The sequence below is a fragment of the Suncus etruscus genome, chromosome 8 (genome assembly GCF_024139225.1).
Source record: "Suncus etruscus isolate mSunEtr1 chromosome 8, mSunEtr1.pri.cur, whole genome shotgun sequence".
Lineage (NCBI taxonomy): Eukaryota > Metazoa > Chordata > Mammalia > Eulipotyphla > Soricidae > Suncus > Suncus etruscus.
The window spans coordinates 1,544,259-1,564,660 of NC_064855.1; the positions used below are offsets into that span (position 1 = coordinate 1,544,259).

The 20,402-nt window shown below is 55.5% G+C and overlaps 1 protein-coding gene across 1 annotated transcript; it reads right to left on the bottom strand.

The window, feature by feature from the left end:
* Positions 1–3,178: 3,178 nt before the first annotated feature.
* GM2A (ganglioside GM2 activator) lies at positions 3,179–10,419 on the bottom strand. The gene is made up of 5 exons (XM_049778077.1): positions 10,213–10,419; positions 6,019–6,171; positions 4,280–4,462; positions 3,811–4,194; positions 3,179–3,324 (listed from the first exon to the last, which is right to left on the bottom strand). Exons 1-4 carry the CDS (start codon positions 10,294–10,296, stop codon positions 4,039–4,041), a joined length of 576 nt encoding a protein of 191 aa, XP_049634034.1. The 5' UTR covers positions 10,297–10,419; the 3' UTR covers positions 3,179–3,324; positions 3,811–4,038.
* Positions 10,420–20,402: the final 9,983 nt, after the last annotated feature.

Here is a 20,402-nt window from a genome sequence, read left to right on the forward strand (position 1 = left end):
GTGTTTGCCTTGCAAGCAGCCGATCCAGGACCAAAGGTGGTTGGTTCGAATCCCGGTGTCCCATATGGTTCCCCTGTGCCTGCCAGGAGCTATTTCTGAGCAGACAGCCAGGAGTAACCCCTGAGCACTGCCGGGTGTGGCCCAAAAAAACAAAAACAAAAACAAAAAAAACAAACAAAAATAAATAGAACACAGAAACGAATACTCTGTTCCTATTAATCTACTCCCAGCAGCCTCCTGTCCTCCACCTTTCTTCACTGTGTACCTGTGCTTGCTACCACACTCGGTTTCTGAGAAGGCCCCACTCAAAGACATTTCCTGATATGGGACTGCTGGGAGTTTTCTGCAGCCTCCAGGTGGCCAAATCCGAACTCAACACCCCCCCACCCCGACTATTTCTAAAGACATAAAAGGGACATGTGTATCTCCTTTGTATATCTTAGATGTATTCTCTTAACATCTATCACTCTTTCCGAATATCCTCTTATATAGTGACAATTTTGCCCACTGGTTTTTTCTTTTTGTCCGTATTTTCTCCCCGTTGGTATCTGTTCAATCAGGAATTCGGTAGAAGAGTCTCTCTGTATAGAATTCATGTTAGAACCAAGTTACAAGGAATATTGGACTTGTTTCATCGACCCCCAGATGTACCAATAATTCCTTGTGGCATTGTTCCTCTTTTGCACAGGCACATTAAAATGGAAAAATATTACATTGTGCAAACAAGTTCTTATCTAATAGAGATGGGAACACAAATTTTGTAATGCAGTTAGGCCTTATATTTTGAATATTGGCATAATAACTTGGCTCAGGCCTCAGAAGAATGAGCATTGCCCATACACGCCTGAACCATGGATACCTTCTATGGCAACAACCACAACTGTCTATAACATTACCAGGAAGCAAACCTCTACCAGGGAAGACCCTACCACTGCTCTGGCACTGACTTACTCCAAAGAATGCTGCTCTCCTAACACCCAGACGACTTAGCAACAGCAACAACCTGCTTTCAGGGCAGGTGTCTCCTCATCTAATGGTGAAGTGAAACTAGAAGACGCTCCACATCAACCTGACTGGATGAAGGAAATGCACAGAACCCAGAATCTTTAACTACAGGAACCTGGCACCAGCAACAGCTAATATGCGAAAAGTTTCACCAAGACCATGGAGAATGACTCGGGTTAGGCAGCCTGGTTTGCCTGGAGCCCAGAATTGGTCTTATGCCAGAAAACTTCAGGGGTGAGGCCTCCTTGTAATTAGGCCACAGCTTTTTTTTCCATTTTCCCCATATTTTGCTGGGCCTATCCAAACAATGGCGATTGCCACTCTCACACCATTACTACTGTATTTTTTTAACACTTGTCCTTTAAGAAACAAAAACAGCTTACTAAACTTAAAAAAAATATATAGGGCCAGAGAGATAGCATGGAGGCATGCCTTGCATGTAGAAGGTCGGTGGTTCGAATTCCATATTGTCCCCCGAGCCTGCCAGGAGCAATTTCTGACCATAGAGTCAAAAGTAACCCTTGAGCGATGCCGAGTGTGACCCAAAACAAGAAATAAAAAATAAAAAACAACAACAAAAAATGCCTGCCTCAAATTCAGAAAGGGGGTGAGAAGGAGGGAGGGGGCCATTGGTGGTGGGAATGTTGCACTGGTGAAGGGGGGGTGTTCAGTTTATGACTGAAACCCAACTACAATCATGTTTGTGATCATGGTACTTAAAGAATTTATATTATGGGCCCAGAAAGATAGGACAGCGGTGTTTGCCTTGCAAGCAGCTGATCCAGAACCTAAGGTGGTTGGTTCGAATCCCGGTGTCCCATATGGTCCCCCGTGCTTGCCAGGAGCTATTTCTGAGCAGACAGCCAGGAGTAGCCCCTGAGCACCGCCGGGTGTGGCCCAAAAAACAACAACAACAAAAAAAGAATTTATATTAAAAAAATAGAACACAGGAGCCAGAGAGATAACACAGCAGTAGGGCATTTGCCTTGCATGCTGCTAATCTGGGACAAAGTTGGGGTCAATCCCCAGCATCCCACATGGTCCCTGGAGCCTGCCAGGAGCGATTTCTGAGTACAGAGCCAGGAGTAACCCGAGGGCCATCAGGTATGGGCCCCTTTCCACCCCACAAAAGAATACAAATAGGATGGAAATAATTTTGCCTTGCTCATGCCTGACCCAGGTTCAGGCCTCAGCATCCCCCAGATGGTCTCCTAAGCCCCACCAGGAGGGAATCCTGAGCACAGCACGTGTGTCCCCATTAAGATAGTCAGTGGTTGAGGCCCGAGTGATAGCACATCAATAGGACGTTTGCTTTTCACACAGCTGATCCACGACGGACCTCAGTTCAAACCCCAGCATATCATATGGTCCCCCGAGCCAGGAGCAATTTCTTATTTTGGGGGGGGAGGTCACACCCGGCGGCAGCGCTCAGGAGTTATTCCTGGCCCTGCACTCAGAAATCGCTCTTGGCAGGCTCGGGGGACCATATGGGATGCCAGGAATCGAACCACAGTCCTGCGTGCAAGGCAAATGTCTTACCTCCATGCTATCTCTCCGGCCCAGCCAGGAGCGATTTCTGAGCACAGAGCCAGGAGTAACTCCTGCATGCTGCCGGTATGGCCCCCCAAAGAAAACAAACAAAAAGATAGTCAGTGGCAGGGGCCAGGGAGGCCCAGTGAGTTGGACACCTGTTTTGTGTGCAGGAGACCTGGGTTTGTTCCTCAAGAACCACAAGAGGGACTCCCCAAGCTGGGAGGAGCCTCTGAGCATGGCCAGGTGTGGCCCCAAATCCCAGCTGCCAGGCGTGGTGGGAGAAACATGAGGAGAGCAGGAGGGCAGCATCCAGAGACACTGACCGGCAAGACTCAATCCCTCAATCCGTCTCGGAAGGGAGGTGCCGGCTAAGCAGCAGATGACGGACGGGCGCGTCTGTGGTCGGTAATCATGGCCACGAAACCAGAGCTGATGAGACGCTGCCCGAGGCTGCTGATGGCTCCGCGCCCAGCTTTGTGTCCACCAGAAATGCTCACCCCGCCCTACACGCGGCCACCACCTCCCTCTATCCTTTTGTTTTCCTCAACTCCATTCCCACTCCATGCCATGCCCTTTCCCCTTCGCCCACACCTCCCCGAGCATGCTCCCCAGAGGTATCAGACAAAAGTCACAGGTGCCTCTGGCTTCTGTCCACTTTGCTTTCCAAAATGGGGCTAGGAAGTCCGGGGGGAGGAGTGAGAGACCCTGTGGGGACCCCGCAGAGATCCAGCAGAGAAGCAAGGTGAGGGCTTGGGGACATGGGCACAGGGATGTGGGGACATAGAGCTGGTCTCAAGTGGTATTGACTTTCTCCTTCCATTTATTTTGCTCTGCATAGTCACAAGTGCAAAAGGCATGGCTATGCTCTTGGGGCTGGCCGTTTCCATGGAGGACAGACCACAGGGACTGGGTTCATGGCTCTGTCCACGGTGGTGCTGACAGTTTCTGCATCTTCACCACGGCCAGCAAAGCTGGGTCAGTATTGCGGGGTGTTCGACTCCACGGAGGACGATTTGGGGATCATCGGACAATGTGGGAGGAGAGCATGCAGCATGAGAGCATGTGGGAGTCGGGGGACAGCTCACAGCGCCCCAGGGGCACCAGTCACCCTTAAATGGGTACCTGGGGCAATGAAGATGTGGGGCACAAAAACCCCAAACTGGGGACAGGAAAGGAAGTCTGGGGGGAGGAGTGAGAGACTCTCTGGGGTCCCAGCAGAGATCTAGGCAAAGTGAGGACTTGGGGATCCTAGGCATGGGGACGCAGGCATACAGGGTCACAGGTCCTTTCCTAGGACACAATACACTGTCACCCCCTACTGCAGGGCAGAGAGAAGGTGTCAAAGGGACTGGGAGAGGGTGCTGGGTTCATCAGGAGCAGGAGCCCGGGCCTTCCCCAGCTGTGGGAGGAAGCGGGGGCTGAGGGGACAGCAGCACCGCAGGCTGGGGTGACGACAGAGGATCTGGGGACGAGGTGCTGCTCCTACGCCCAGCCGGCCGCTCACTGGCCCTTGATGGCGGCGGTCACCTTCAGGCAGCCAAGCCGCTGACTGCCACTGCTCAACGTGCCCTGCAGGCGGTAATGGCCAGTACTGAGCCAGGTGGGCAGCTCCAGGCTGGGGAGCGAAATGCTGCTGCTGGGCAGCACGTAGGTGCCCTGTGGAGAAGTGGGACTCAGGTCAGTGGACGCCAGAGGGGTGCTGCCCCGCCCGGCACCCACAGCCCAGCCCTGCGCATCTCACCGCTTTCACGGGACAGTGGCAAGGGAGCCCGTAGGTATGCAGCGGCTCTGGGCACGGCTGCCCGGGTGGGATAAGAATGCTCAGCACGTTGCAGATGTCGGCGTAGGTGCAACTGCCTAGCTGCTCTATGCAGGGGATCTTCACGAACAAACCAGCAACCTCCTTCTCCAGAATCAGATCCAGCTGGGGGAACAGCAGGGATGGCGTCAGGGCCCCTGGCAGTGATGCCCCACCTCCCCATGAATGGGCCCTTCCTGTCCCCCATGTGCCAGAGTAAACAAAGGGGCATGGCCAGGGATGAGCCACACGCCCACCTCAGCTGAGATGCCCCATTTATATCCTGTCCCACAGGCAGCCGTGGGCCCAGCAAGGCACGGGAAGCTGGAGGGAGCTGGGAAGCAGGAACCAGGCAGGGACCAGAGGCACTCACAGGGAATGTGCGTGTGCGTGTGTGTTTGTCCGTGAATCCGTGTGTCTTGGTGTATTTCTACACATGTATCCGAGCGTGTCTCCGAGTGTGTCTGTGCGTGTCTAACTTTGCCTGTGTGTCCGTGTCTATACGTATCTGTGTGTATCTCTGTGTCTCAGTTGGCTGGTGTGAGTCTGGGGCGTGTGTGTCTGTGTATTTCTACATGTGTGTCTGTGTGTTTCTATGTGTGTCGTCTGTGTATCTCAATGTGTGTGTCTCCGTGCCTGAGTTGGCCAATGAGTCCATGTGTCCAGGAGTCGTCTGTGTCTCTCTGTGTGTCTGCATGTGTCTCCAGGGCCTTACCCTATCGACCTAACTCTAACCCCTGAGCCTCATTCTGCCCAGATGAAGTGCTGAGTGCGGAGTCCAGGGCCCTGGGAAGCAGGACAGGGGAGACACAGGTAGACAAGCTGCATCCACACAAGCCTGTGAGCCCTGCCCACAGGTGGGCCTGGGAGAGCGCGTAGACATGAAGCCGGCAGCAAAGCCAGAGGGAGAGCAGCTGGCCCTGGAACGGAGCAGAAAAGGCAGAGGCGGCACATAGACGGCAGCGGGCAGAAAGGGTCAGTAGCTCACCACAGCTCAGAGACTCCCGCACACAGGAGAGAGGAGGGACTCCTTCCTCCCACTGATGGTGTCCTGCCCACCAGAAGACCCCAAGATGCAAGATGCAGGGAAGGCCGCCTCTGCAAGGGCGCCTCCTGGAGCCCCAGACTCCAACTGCAGCCACCCACAGAATGCAGGAGGTGAGTTCAGGGTCTGTCGGCAAGACCAGAGGCCAGTGTGCGGCTGAGGCAGGTGAGGTTAGTGAGCAGGGGGCTGAGGCAGGTGAGCGAGCAGGTGAGGCGGGTGAGACGGGTGAGGCGGATGAGCACGCGGGTGAGCAGGCGGATGAGGCGGGCGTGACGGGTGGAGTGGGCGAGGTGGATGAGCAGGTGGGTGAGCAGGTAGATGCAGGCTAGGGTGCAGCGCCCAGGACGCTGCTCCAGGAGCAAGTCGCGGAGGAACCCGGATAGACACAAATGCACGAGGCATGTTGGCACCCACACACATACATGTACAACGCCCACAGGTGCACACTCACACAGATATTCAACCACAGACATGCGAACACGTGCAAACATGTGCACAGGGAAGTTACAGGGATGCACAGAGGGCACCGGGCTGTGGAGACAGAAGCTCGTATGTCAAGACCTTGGCGACATGCAGGGGAGTCTATTCCAGTATAAAGTGTCCCTGCATCCTGTCACCCCCGATTGCCCAAGCTCACCTTTATGGGGCCGGAGAGGCTCACTTTGGTCATGGTCTCTATACTGACGTTTATGTTCCCGGGCACGGGGATGGGGTCGGGTTCCACTTTGAGGCTCTTGACCACAGCAGGGTCTTTCCCCTCGTCACAGTTATCCCAGGAAAAGCCACTGAGCTGAGGGCAGACAGCAGGACAGGACACAGCGGTGAGCCACACTTGCCAGAGAACGGGCCAAGATATTACCTGGACAGGTACTACCCATTCTGAGCCTAGTGCCCCACATCTGGGACACATCTGTAACCCTAGACAGGTGCGTGACACAGCTGGACCCTAATCCTCCAACCCCACACCTGTACCCTACACCTCTAATACCCACACCTGTAACCCAACACCTGGAACAGACCTCCAATCCCACCCCTGAACACACCGTAATGATGCACTTATAAGTCCATACCTGAAACATGCCTATAATAACCTGCAATATATCTGTAACCCTACACCTGTAACCCCACCTCAGTGAGACACCTCTACCCCAGGCTCATGACTGCAGGGTCACACCTGTTCTAACCATTCCACAACAGCACCGCGGGAAGCTCAGATCCGCATTCTCCCAGGGGCCACGACCTTCCTACTGGCTCTGGCCTTTCGAGAAGCTGCTGGACGGCCCAGAATAAACAGGTGACCCAGAGGCTGAGAAGACCACAACTGAACTCTGACCCAAGGGGTGCAGACAGGCAGCGCCCAGGCTCCCAGGTACTGCTGAGTTCACCCCATAAGCAAATGCCTTTCCGTCTCCAACGAACATCACCCCCTATACTTGGTCCTTCCTTCCCACAACTTCAAAGTCTCCTGAACACCCAACACCACAAGACACTGACTCTCAGTCTCACAGTCCACGGCCTCAATGACAGGCACCCTATCCCTTCCCCGCTGCGAACTGAGACTGAAAGGAGCTTGGGTGATCTCAGAGCCCGCACCCTCATTCTTGGAGATGTTTGAGCTCTTCAGACCACCTGTCCCTGCTGCCTTGTTTACTGTCCTGATTTATTGATTTACAAGGACAGGGCCGCACCCCAGCGGTACCGGGTGTGGGCTGGGGTCCCACTGTACGCAAAGGTTCTGCCCACTCTTCCAACCACCTCCCCGTGCCAGAAGAAGAAGAGCTTGGGCTGGGGGCCTCCCGAGTTACACTTGGATGAGTCTTGTCTGCATCAAGAGTGGGCCGGAGCATTAGAACAGCAGGGAGGGTGCCTGCCTTAGATCCCAGCCCCCCGGAACTCCCAGGAGTGACCCCTGAGCACCACTGGGGTGACCCGAAAACAATCAAAAACCAAAAAAGATTTGAGTGAGGGCCAGGCTGCTCCTGTATGGTCTCGTTGTGGACCAGGGTTGGGGAGGGAGACCTCGTGGGTGTTGGCTGACACACTCCTGCCCTGTGAAGGGCTCTGGTGCTGCCTCGTGGCGGGGCCTGGCTTGGGGCATGCAGAGAAGCTGCTTTCAAAACGGAAGCTGTGTGCGGTGGGATTCCCTGCAAATCTCGTCTGCAAACAGGGATTGCGGGCAGAGGTGATCATTTCCACAGCATCAGGCCCTGCCAGGGTTCACTCTGGAGTGACTCTTACCAGCAGGCCACCCATCAGCCCTTAACGCTGCAGGCCAGAGCCCTAGCCTTGGCCTTGGGTCTGGAGCACAGGTGCGCTCGTAGGGCTGGCTCCGTGGCCTCAGGACAGCTCAAGGTCCAGGAGAGACAAGGGAGAGGAAAGGGGTAGATACGGATCCGTGTCATCTTGTTTGCATAACAGGACAGAGCAGTGGGGCAGCGCAGGCTCAGTCCACAGCCCCAAGTCCACACCGTCCCAGAGTCCTCGAATTCCTTCCGTGTCAGCTCTAGGGAGTCTCACTGTCTGCACAACCCCACAGGCCAGCCCCCAGCACCCGCACCCATGTCTGTGTCACCCATCTGGGCTCCTCCTGGTACCCGCATCCTCGCACATACGGGCTCTCCCTTGGACTCTCAGACTCACACATCTGGGGTCCTCCTTGCACCAACATCCTCAAACATCTGGGCTCCTCCCTGCACCCTGGTCCTCACACCCTAGGCTCCTCTTGAACCCGAGCTTACTGGGAAGGGCAACTGCCCTGGGAAGGCGGCTGTGCCAGGAACAGGCGGGATAGGGTGTGGTTGCACCCACATTCCCCGGCCCCTCACTCAGGTGGGTTCTTCCACACTCGCTCCACTGGTATTTATGGAGCAATCTGCTTGGGCACTGCCCTGTGTGCGGCGTTGACTCCGAGCTCACAATGTGGGTAAAGCCCCAAAGAGCCCGAAGCGAATTGGCTGATGAGGAAGCAAGAACTTCCTGCAGTGGCTAGAAAAATGCCTGCAGACCAGCAACCAGGAAAAATGTCCCGGAGATGAGCAAGGCCAGAAGGCCGGGAAGCATGACGGGTCTGTGCTAGCTGGCAGGCAGGGAAAGGGATGGACAATGATCCCAGGCCAGGGAGGCCATGGAGACTTGTGCCTGGAGGGGAGGCACCTAGACCCACAGCACCTGTCCTGCAGGCTCCAGGCAGGGCCACTGGCGAAGGCGGGCAGAACAGGGACTCCCACCGGGAGTATCAGATTTTTTGGATTTTGGGCCACACCTGGCAGCGCTCAGGGTTTATTCCTGGCTCTGTGCTCAGAAATCACTCCTGGGCCCAGAGAGATGGCACAGTGGTGTTTGCCTTGCAAGCAGCTGATCCAGGACCTAAGGTGGTTGGTTCGAATCCCGGCGTCCCATAGGGTCCCCCGTGCCTGCCAGGAGCTATTTCTGAGCGTGGAGGCAGGAGGAACCCCTGAGCACTGCCGGGTGTGGCCCAAAAACCAAAAAGAAAAAAAAGAAAAAGAAATCACTCCTCTTGGGGGGGACAGATGGGAAACTGGGAATCAAACCCTGGTCGGTCCCGGCTTGGCCGTGTGCAAGACAAAAGTCCTACTGCTGTGGTATTGTTCTGGCCCCCTACCAGGAGTATCAGAGAGAGGGTACAGGCCACTAAACGCTGGTCAGCCAGTGGTGTGTGTTTTCAGGGCCACAAAAAACAGCGGAGAGGGGACACAGCTCTGGGAACAGCCCGGCCTGGCCAGCAAGGAGCCACAAGCCGCCAGGACAGCTGAGCCCCTGCGCAGGAGACAGGCACAGGTAGGGAGGGCAGAGAGAGAGGACCGAGGGGGACACCCCGGACTGTGTCTCCTTCCAGGCCCAGTGGCCTTGTGACCTAATGAGCTCATGACTCCAAAGTGACTCCCCACAGTTTAGGGTGAGTCTGGAGATGTGGGTGTCTCCCCAATCCTCTCCAGTTTCCTCTCCTGCCAACGACACCCGTGGCAACCTGTGAGAGAGCTCAGAGGAAACGAAAGAGGAACAGGAACTCCGGTTTCTGGGTGCTCAGACGCTTCTGTTCTCCACAGCCCGTGCCGTGGGAGCCTGTGCCGACTCCTCGGGGTCATCTCCAGCTCCAGGGGGACAAGTCAGGCTGGGTGGGCCTTGGAGCCTGGCCCCCCACATGGTGAGCTGGACACCGTGAGCAGCAGGGTTTGGGGGGGCAGATGGAGGCAGGCCCACTAGCTGCTGACTCTCTGGGCAGAGAGGCAGGAAGGCTTCTTTCCGCCCCACAGCCAACAGGCCCCAGAGCAGAGTCAAAGCAAGGGGCTGGATCCAGGGCCAAGAGAGAGCCTGGAGGTAGGGCGTTTGCCTTGCATGTGGAGCATGCGGAAGGTCGGTGGTTCGAATCCCGGCATCCCATAGGGTCCCCCGAGCCTGCCAGGAGCTGTTTCTGAGCGTCGAGCCAAGAGGAACCCCTGAGCGCTGCAGGGTGGGACCCCAAAACAAACCCAAAACCCAAAACCAAAACAAGGCTCCAGCCATGCCCTGGGGGAGGACCACCCTGGGCATTCATCAGGGGGAGCCCCGTGTCTGCTGCCCCCCAAGCCCCACCAGCCAGGCCACCCCAGGACGCCCCACAGCCCGGATCCCAGGGGGATGTGCACCCCGGGGACCCCCATCTAGACCTGCACCCCAAGACTTCACCAGACCCCCCCAAGCTGGGACCCGCCTCGCAGGAGAAAGCAGAGCTGAGGGTGGCGACTCCGGATCCCCCCGAGTCCGTCCCTCACCCCGCGCCCCGTCCTCCCGCGACGCAGCCCCCGAAACTCGAGGGGCCCCCGAAACGCACCGGCCGCCGAGGCGATCGAGCATCAGCGTGGTGGACCAGCAGGCCGAGCAGCAGCAGGAGCGAGGCCCGCGGCGGGAAGTGCATGGCGGAGGCGCTGGAGAAGCGGCTGGGCTCCGGGCTCCGGGTTCGAGGGGGGCCGGGGCTCGAACTCGCAGCTGGCGGGTCTGCGGAGCACGCGCTCGGGTCTCAGATCCCAGCCTCGGCCCGCCCCGGCCATGGCTCCGCCCAGCGGGGCGGGGCCAGGGCAGGCCTTTGTGATAGGCGTGACTGCGCAAGAGGGCGTGGTTACGCGAGAGGGCGTGGCTGCTGCGCAGGGGCGTGGCTTCTCCAGGAGGCGGGGGCCGCGGCGTGTGGGCGGGGCGCTGGAGAAACGACGGAAGTACGTCAGCGGGCGGGGCACGCACAGCGCGGGGCGGGTCTAACTCGTGCGGGGGCGTGGCCACGCGGCAGCGGGCGGGCTCGACTTCGCTCCGTCTTAAGGCACAGGGCGAGGAAGGCGTAGGAAGGGCGGGTCTGGGGAGCGGAAGGGGCGGGGTTAACTGCCGGAAGCGGCGGGGAAAGCGCCGCAGGAGACTGAGGGCGGAAGTGGCTCTGCTGTCATTGGCTGTCTAGTCCTCTGCAGTCCTGGATGCAGCCATTAGCTCTAGAGAAAAGGCCCAGCTTCTCCTGCCGAGGCAACTGCATAAACAGGGGTCTTCTGTCGCCCCCCAAAACCACCAAGACCACACCTGGCAGGGCTCAGAGTCCCTCCTGATGGTGTTTGGGAGGATTCTGACAGGTGTAATGAAAGTCTTGGTTGTAGACAAGAGAGTTTCACTTAGCATTTGATTTGCTTTTCTCGGGGGCAACAGTGGCGGTGCTCAGGCATTACTCCTGGCTCTGTGCTCAGAAATTGCTCCTGGATGGCTCCTGGTGGGCTTAGGAGTCCATATGAAATGCCAGGGGTCGAACCCGGGTCTACATGCAAGGCAAAGACCCTAGTCGCTGTGCTAGCACTCCAGCCCTGTCAGGGGAATATTTACACACGAGTTCAGTCACCACTGTGAAACCCTAACAGTCTTTGATGAGATTGCTGTTCCTAGGCCCTGGGGATACAGCTCTGAGATTGAGCACTGCATGAGTGAGGCCCTGAGTTTGGTCTCTGGTCCAGAAAAAAATGAAAAAGGCTGGCCTTAATGCTTTTAATTTATTTTGGGTTTAGGAATTTCAGATTTACAGAAAAGTTGCAACAACAGTATGGAATTCTCACCATTTTCCCACTGTTAACGTTGATATCAGGGGGGCTTGGTTTTGTGTGTGTGTGTGTGTGTGTGTGTGTGTGTGTGTGTGTGTGTGTGTGTGTGTTGGTGTTTTGGGCCACACCCGGTGACACTCGGGGGTTATTCCTAGCTATCTGCTCAGAAATCGCTCCTGGCTTGAGGGACCATATGGGACACTGGGGGATCAAATCTCAGTCATCCTAGGCTAGCGCTGGCAAGGCAGATGCCTTACAACTCCACGCCACCACTCCGGCCCCAAGGGACTTTTTTTTTTAATGGGAAGGCCCACTTATGGCAGTGTTCAGAGGTTACTTCTAGTAGTGCTATGGGGACAATTTGGGATGTCGAGGGAAGAACTGTGGTCTGCCATATGCAAAATTAATGCTTATCAGGGAACTTTATGGAATTGGTGTTTTCTACAGAAGTGCTAAGCCCCACAGTCCCCTGATGGACTCACCCACCTCCCTGTCCTGGCAGTCCTTCCCACCCTCTCCCTGCACATCTTCATCTTGCAGAACCTCCTCATTCAGCACAATTTCATCTTCATCCTGATGACCTCATCTGTATAACTTCTTACCTAGCACAACCTTATTACCCTTCCTGCACGACCTCTTATGTAGCACAAAGGCTACATCCTCACAACTGTAATTTGGGGACCCACTAGTAAGCTGACCTGTTCAGAAAAAAGGACCAGAGTACCCTTTCGGCTTCAATGGTTTGAGAGGGGCTCCCGGCAGAACCTGGTGGGTAGAAAGGGACTGGCTGTCACAATGGGTGCATTGGAGCCCCTGGGAAAAAAACAGGACTTTCGTACCTCCTTTCCTGCTGTGCCCCCCACCTCCTCAGTTGGTTGATAGGCAGGAGGAATCACTGCCTCCAAACCATTCTATAACTGCACTGGACAAGGCACTCACTCAGAACAGGCTGTGGGATTCCCTGCGCCAGGCAGGATTTGACCAAATCAGTTCTCAGTTTGCTCCCAAGTACCAGGTTGGAGTGCAGAGTTCAGGGCAAAGCCTGTGCCAGGGCTTTTGCAGAAAACTTCAGAGACTTCTGTAGCCAGAGGCCCAGCAACTGGGCTCCTGGCCCACACTGGTCTCTGAGCACTCACAAACCAGCACTAACTCCCCACACGGCCAGTAGCCCACGTGTCTCTAAGCAGGCAAAATGTGTGGATGGTCCGTCCTTGAGTGAAGGGACCTCACATCTCAGGACACACCAGCCTGGCCCTCCCACGGGACAACCACCTGCCCTGCCCATGTGATGTCAACCCACCTACCTTTCCTGTGGGGAGTCTATCTACCTTGACTCTCCCATGGGGTGTCCACACCCTGGCCTTGCTGTGGGGTATCCATCTACCCCTTCCATGGGACAATAATGGCAGCCCTGCTCAGATCCGCACAGTGACTCCAGCTCTGGCCAGTGAGGGAACACGCCCCTCTCTCTGCATCCTTTTGGCCAGTCTTCCATATTTTTTCTTCATAAAAGAAAGTGCTGGAAAGTATATGAAAGAAGGAAGTTGCTGGGCCCAGAGAGATAGCACAGCGGCGTTTGCCTTGCAAGCAGCCGATCCAGGACCAAAGGTGGTTGGTTCGAATCCTGGTGTCCCATAGGGTCCCCTGTGCCTGCCAGGAGCTATTTCTGAGCAGACAGCCAGGAGTAACCCCTGAGCATCGTCGGGTGTGGCCCAAAAACCAAAAAAAAGAAAAAAGAAAAGAAAGAATGAAGTTGCATCAGAAGTTGTTTTGATACCCCATCTGCAGTTTTAGAAGGCAGAAAGCCAAGGCGGGGGTGTGACTTTCCTTTGGCCCTGAGCGTGGGCTGGGTAGGGAGCAAACAGGAGTACCTTGTCTGATGAAGCCCTAGGGAACTGGGCTGGCTGAGACCAGTTGCGCAGGCCAGGCAGGCCAGGTTGGAGCTGTGGAGCCCTGCGGGCAGGCAGGCGGGCCTTGTTACCCAAAGGGCTTCCCCCTGAAATGGATGGGCAGTGATTCCAGGAAAGTCGATGCAGGCAGGTGGGACCTACACAGCGAAGCCTGATGTCCTCATCAGAGGGTGGGGGTCCTGCTAAATGGAGCAACTTTGTTTTCTGATCATGCAGCAAATGACTGTTCAGAAATGAAGGTGCTGTGGGCCTGGTATAGGGCTTGAGGCTGGGGTTTTTCTGAGAGGAAGAGGGTGATGATGGGGAAAACCCTCTCCAGGCCAAGCACAGGTGGAAAACGCCTCCACAGCCGGACTTTGACACCCACTTCCCCAGTCACTGGGTCCCCAATGCACTCCCGTTTCTGCAAGGGCACACAGCCCAGACCCCAGCAACTCACCCACACTCCAAGCCAGGCTGTGACCTGGCTGGGTGCCCCTGGCTCCTGTTAGAGGGCTGGGGGATGTCGTCACACACTCTCAGACCCACACACTTACATAAATACACTCACACATAAAACAGATACACACACTTGGAAGGACACTCTCACACAGACACATTCATAGACACACACAGAATCAGCAGACATACTTTCTCACAGAGATGCACATTCACATAAACCAGTGCTTCTCAATTATTTTCTGTCATGCCCCATAGGAAGAAGAAAACATTTTTCGTGCCCCCCCACGCGACTGTAAATAGTATCTTTTTTTTGAGGGGGGTCACACCCGACAGCACTCAGGGGTTAATCCTGGCTACACACTCAGAAATCGCTCCTGGCAGGCTCAGGGGACCATTTGGGATGCTGGGATTTGAACCGATGACCTTCTGCATGAAAGGCAAACACCTTTATCCATGCTATCTCTCTGGCCCCTGTAAATAGTATATTATTAAAAAAAAAAAAAAACTTTGGGGCCGGGGAGATAGCATGGAGGTAAGGCATTTGCCTGTGTACAGAAGGTCGGTGGTTCGAATCCCGGCATCCCATATGGTCCCCTGAGCCTGCCCGGAGCGATTTCTGAGCATAGAGCCAGGAGTAACCCCTGAGTGCAGCTGGGTGTGGCTCAAAAAAAAAAAAAAAAAAAAAACAAGGGCCTGGAGAGATAGCACAGTGGTGTTTGCCTTGCAAGCAGCCGATCCAGGACCAAAGGTGGTTGGTTCGAATCCCTGTGTCCCATATGGTCCCCTGTGCCTGCCAGGAGCTATTTCTGAGCAGATAGCCAGGAGAAACCCCTGAGCGCTGCCTGGTTTGGCCCAAAAACCAAACAAACAAACAAACAAAAAACTTTAACCTGCAAAACAAAAATATATCAAACCATTTGAGCTGATTTTTTTTTTGGGCCACGCCCAGTGGTGCTTACGGGTTACTCCTGGCTGTCTGCTCAGAAATAGCTCCTGGCAGGCACGGGAGACCCTATAGGACACCGGGATTCGAACCAACCACCTTTGGTCCTGGATCAGCTGCTTGCAAGGCAAACGCTGCTGTGCTATCTCTCCGGGCCCTGAGCTGATTTTTTAAACAGAGGTGATGTCTGGATGAATGGCTACAATGAGCATGTTTTGCAATGCCTAGCTTTTCCAGGCGGGGTTTGAGACAGGACACAGCAACTCTCAGCTCCAGAGACATGCTGAGACATAAACACGGGGCTTAGCTTGTTAGGACAGTGTTTGCCGAGGTCAAATGCGCCCCCCTTTACGGAGCCTCGCGCCCCCCGGGGGGGGGTGCGCCCCACTATTTGAGAACCACTGATATAGACACAGACTTACACATACATACACTCGCATGGATACACATCGACACAGATACACACAAAGATACATAGACACACAGACATCCTCCCACAGACACTCACATGGACACAGACACACACACACAGACAATACACTCTCCCACAGACACGCTCACACTCAGCTACACACAGACACAGGTAGACAGACACTCTTGCTCTCCTGTTCGAGCGGGGGTAGCACAGCTGAGGACAGAGGGGTGCAGGGCCTGCTTGCCCTTCTGTTTGTCCATAGGTCCACGCAGGGGCTACTTGGAGGAGCTGAGCCTCCCGCCTTCTCCCGACGCTCTCTGCCCTCTGAACCTCCAGGCTCATCGCTCGGGGACTAGGGCTCTTTGGTCAAGAGCATCTCTGACTTCCAGAAACCTGACAATGCCTAGAGCAATGTTTCGGGGAGCCGAGCAGGGAAGCTAAGAGGGTTTGTCCTCGGGGAGCCCGACTGGGATATCATGCTTGCAACCCCTCGTAGGACCCCTCTGCCCTTGGCAAAGCAGCCCTGGAGCCACTTCAGAGCTGGGACGAGCTTGGGCAGGGGTACAAAGGCCACTTCTTCCAGGCTGGTCCACGAAGAGAGGGGTCACAGCAACAATGCCCATGGCCAGCAGGTGGAGCCACCCGGCCGGCCTACTTTACAGACTGACAGATGCGTGTACAAACACACACACACACACACAGAGGCATACAGACACAGATGCACACAGAGACAGACACACAATCATTCAAACACACAGGTTCATACGAAGACACAGACATACAGAGATATACAAAGACACAGACACAGAGACACAGACACACAGAGACACACACACAGGCATACAGAGACACAGATGCACACAGAGACAGACACACAATCATTCAAACACACAGGTTCACACGAAGACAAGACATACAGAGATATACAAAGACACAGACACAGAGACACACATAGATGCACACACAGACACACCCAAGGCATCTGTACTCGGTCCTAGAGAGCCGGGCTCCCGAATCCTCATGCCTGCAGGTCAGCCCTAAACTGGGCCTGCAGAGGGAGTTTAGCAGGCAGCTCTGGGTCTGGGAGCCAGTGAAGTCTTCCGTCAGGCAGCCACAGAGGGACAGACGGCCTGTTCTGTGTGGTACAGGACTTGTTGGCACCCTGGACCCCTGGTGCCATGGACTGGTCGTCTGAGGGAGGGAGTGGCCGCAGCCGGGCCCTGGAATGGCGGGGGAGCGAGGGTATTTTTAGCTTTAGAACGTGCTAGAGCCTTATTTAGACACGGGGCAAAAACTGCAGCAGGACGATGCGCTGCCCCCTCCTGGCTCCTCTCACCACAGCTTGCCCCCCTCACCTCCCTGTCACGCTTCTGGGGCCCTGAGTCCCAAAATAGCCTCTGAGCAGTCCTAGTCCTATGGAGGGACAGACCCTGCGCCTCTCCCACCGTGGAGCCTGGCCCTCAGTGGGGGTCATGACCCAGGCTAATCCTGAGTGGCTGGTCTTTGTGGGCCCAGGTGCCCAGCCAGTCTCTCCAGGCCATGGACCTGGGTGATGAAATGAGGGACATTTAGCCGGGCTCACACCGTGGGACCAGAGACTTAGCTCCACAGTGAAGGCTACAGACTGAGCAGTGGGTAAGGCCTTGCTTGCTGTGGTCGGCCCGTTTGATCCAAGTAGCACAGAGGGTACCCTGAGCATCACAGGTGTCCCCCCAAAAAATAAGGACCCAAAAGGTGGACACAAATAGTCTATCTAAATGGAAGTCACAAGTTTTTGTCACCTCACCGCAGTTTCCTGTCATCCACGGGCCTGCTATGACCCTTGCATCTGCTGCCCCACACATGCCCCATCAGACATGAGGCAGGGATGGAGCCCATCAGGGGCTGGCCAGTGTTAGAGCTCAAATCAGAGTGCAAACCCGGATGCTCCATCTCGAAGAACAACTGCCCCGGGGGAAGTCGTGCCCACAGGCCCCATAGGCCCCGAGTCATTCTTCCGGTTCAGCCTGGGTGGGAAGGCCCCCAGAGGGCTCCTCCCTCTTACCCCAGTCCTTCCCAGGTCCTTCCCAGCACTGGTCCCCTGTTTCTGTCCCTCGGTTCAGCCCAGCCCCCACCTCCTGGGCACAGTCACTGTTCTGGCTTCTGGCGGGCCTTCCTCCCTCTTGTCCCTCTCACCTCCCTATCTCCAACTTGGCCGCTGGCTGCTCGCAAGGAGGGTGATTCAGCGGCTGACTCATGCTGCCTGTCTGTGTGTGGGGGTGATGGAGCCCACAGTGTTGGGGTATTTTCCCCCGGAGCAGCCCCCAAATTCTGCCTTGGCTCTCTAGAGGGAGTTTCTGCTCCACCAGAAACACAGGCCTGCCCTCAGCCCCATCCCATTTGCGGGACACTGGCTCCTTCCTTGACTGTCTCCTGAAGGCCCAATGACACCCTCCCCCACCATTTGATGTTTTGTTTTGTTTTGTTTTGTTTTGTTTTGGGCCACACCCGGCAGTGCACAGAGGTTCCTCCTGGCTCGGTGCTCAGAAATCTCCCTTGGCAGACTAAGGGGACCATACGGGATGTCCGGAACTGAACCCGGGTCCATCCTGGGTTGGCTGCATACAAGGCTTGGCCCCTACCTCCTACCTCACCATTTGATTGGATTTATTTGGGGTAGTTGTTGGCCAAAACACAGCAGTGCTCGGGGCTTACCCTGGTAGGCTGGGCTGTGGGGGAACCAAGGATCAAACTCCTGTCAGCAGCATGCACGGCAAGTACTGACTCCCAAAGGGTCTTCAGAGACCCTCTCAGTCTTCCCCCACAATGTGGGGGAGTGGGCAAGGGGCAAATGTGCTTGGACTCCATTGCCCTGAGGGACCCCCTCTGCATCTGTGCTTTCCTAGGCCCTCCTAGCAGCTGCTGCTTTGAGAAGCATCACCCCATCCAGGCTCCTGTCCTTGGAGCGGAGCCAGCACCCTGATTTAAAAAGGTATCACAAGGTCCTTAAGAACAAACATGTGTTGTAACCCAAGGCCTGGTAACCACAGCGCTGCCCTGCCTGGAGGAAGCTGCACCGGCTCAGCGGAGCCCCGCGCGGCCGTAGTTCCCCGAGTAGCTCAGCGCTGCTTTCGGGAGGCGCGCTGCCGAACTGCAGGGTGTCCCTGAATGGCCCCAGCCCCCCTCTAGTGGACACAGCGCCCCACCCTCTCTTCCCGTACTCACACGTGCACGCAGACACCCCGTTTTCCTCACTGGGGTGCAGAGCCTCTTCCTGAATGTTGTCACCTCCGAGAGGAAGTGCAGGGACTATCCTGTCACATAGCCCTTTGCTGAGTCCTGGGCTTCCCTGCTGGCCCTCACTGGGTTTTCCCCAGGGCAGGCTGGACCAGTTGCATCTCTGTCACAACAGTGCGGGTGCAGTGGGGGGAGCTCAGCGCAGTTGGGGGAACTGAGCTCAGGCAAGTCCTTAGGCTCAGCTGGGGCTTCTGGGGGCCTCTGTGTGCAGAATCACTTGGAATCACAGTGCTTGTAGGAGTCAGGAGCAGCTGAACGCACCCCAAATCACCAGACTAGGGTTTGGAGGCGTGTTATGCCCAGAGGCTTCTCCACAACACAGTTCTGACTCCCAGCCCAGTGCACAGCAGGATGCAGCTGACCTATATCCACAGCCAGCAGGCCTTACACACACACACACACACACAATCAATCACACACACACACACAATCACACACACACAATCACACATGCTCATGCCACACACCATCACTCTCACACATACACTCACACCTTCCTACTTACACAACTCAAAACTCACACTCACACACGAATTCACACACACTTCCTGACCCAACTGCTGGGAGGAAAGGGGTGTGGGTAATTCTGGATAGAATCTACAGGATGTATCAGAGACCCCCAAGACTGTAGCTCTCCCCCCCCCCCAGATGCTTCCAAGGGGAAACTGATGAAACATACATTTCCATCAAAACTGGCAGAGTAGGGCCAGAAAGATAGCACAGTGGGTAGGGCATTCAATCCCTGGCATCCATATGGTCCCCCGAGCCTGCCAGGAGAGATCTCTGAGCACATGAACCAAGAGGAACTAACCCCTGAGTGCCACTGAGTGAGCTCCTCCAAAAAGGCTGACAGAATAGGGGCTTGAGAGGCCTGAGAGATAGAATGGAGGTAGGGTGTTTGTCTTACATGCAGAAAGACGATGGTTCGAATCTCGGCATCCCATATGGTTCCCCGAGCCTGTCAGGAGTGATTTCTGAGCGTAGAGCCAGGAGTAACCCTTGAGTGCTGCCAGGTGTGACTCCCCCCCCCCCCCAAAAAAAGAATAGGCGCTTGAGTGATACAGGTAGGACATTTGCCTTGCGTGCATCCAACACTGGTTCATTTGCTGGCACCAGCACAAGTGATCCCTGAGTAGTGGGGGGGGGGGGAGTGGCCCCAGAGCAAAACAACACACTCTAAGTCTCCATGCTGCCACTTTCAAACTGTTCTATAGGAAGTCACCACATTGATGTCAAAGTAGCAGAGAAGCCACCAAGCCATTAACAGAGAATACTCAGATAGCAACAACTTAGCAAACCTTCAGGCAGTGACTTCATAGTGAGATATAAACTTTTTGTTTGTTTGTTTTTTGGGTCACAGGCAGTGCTCAGGGGTTACTTCTGGCTCTGCGCTCAGAAGTCCCTCCTGGAGCCGGAGAGATAGCATGGAGGTAAGGCGTTTGCCTTTCATGCAGAAGGTCATCGGTTCGAATCCCGTCGTCCCATACGGTCCCCCATGCCTGCCAGGAGCAATTTCTGAGCATGAAGCCAGGAATGACCCCTGAGCACCGCCGGGTGTGGCCCAAAAACCACAACAACAACAAAAAAAAAGGAGTCGCTCCTGGCAGGCTTGGGGGATCACACGGGACACCAGGATTTGAACCACCATCTGTTCGAATCAGCTGCGTGCAAGGCAAACGCCCTACCTCTGTGCTATCTCCCCAGCCCATCTACAGATTTTCTTTTGCTGAAGTTTTTTTTTTTTGTTTTTTTTTTGTTTTTTGTTTTTTTTTGGGTTTTTGGGCCACACCCGGTGACAGGGGTTACTCCTGGCTGTGCGCTCAGAAGTCGCTCCTGGCTTGGGGGGCCATATGGGAAACTGGGGGATCGAACCGCTTTCCATCCAAGGCTAGCGCAGGCAAGGCAGGCACCTTACTCTAGTGCCACCGCCCTGACCCGCTGAAGTATTTTTTTTAATAATCCAATACCAAC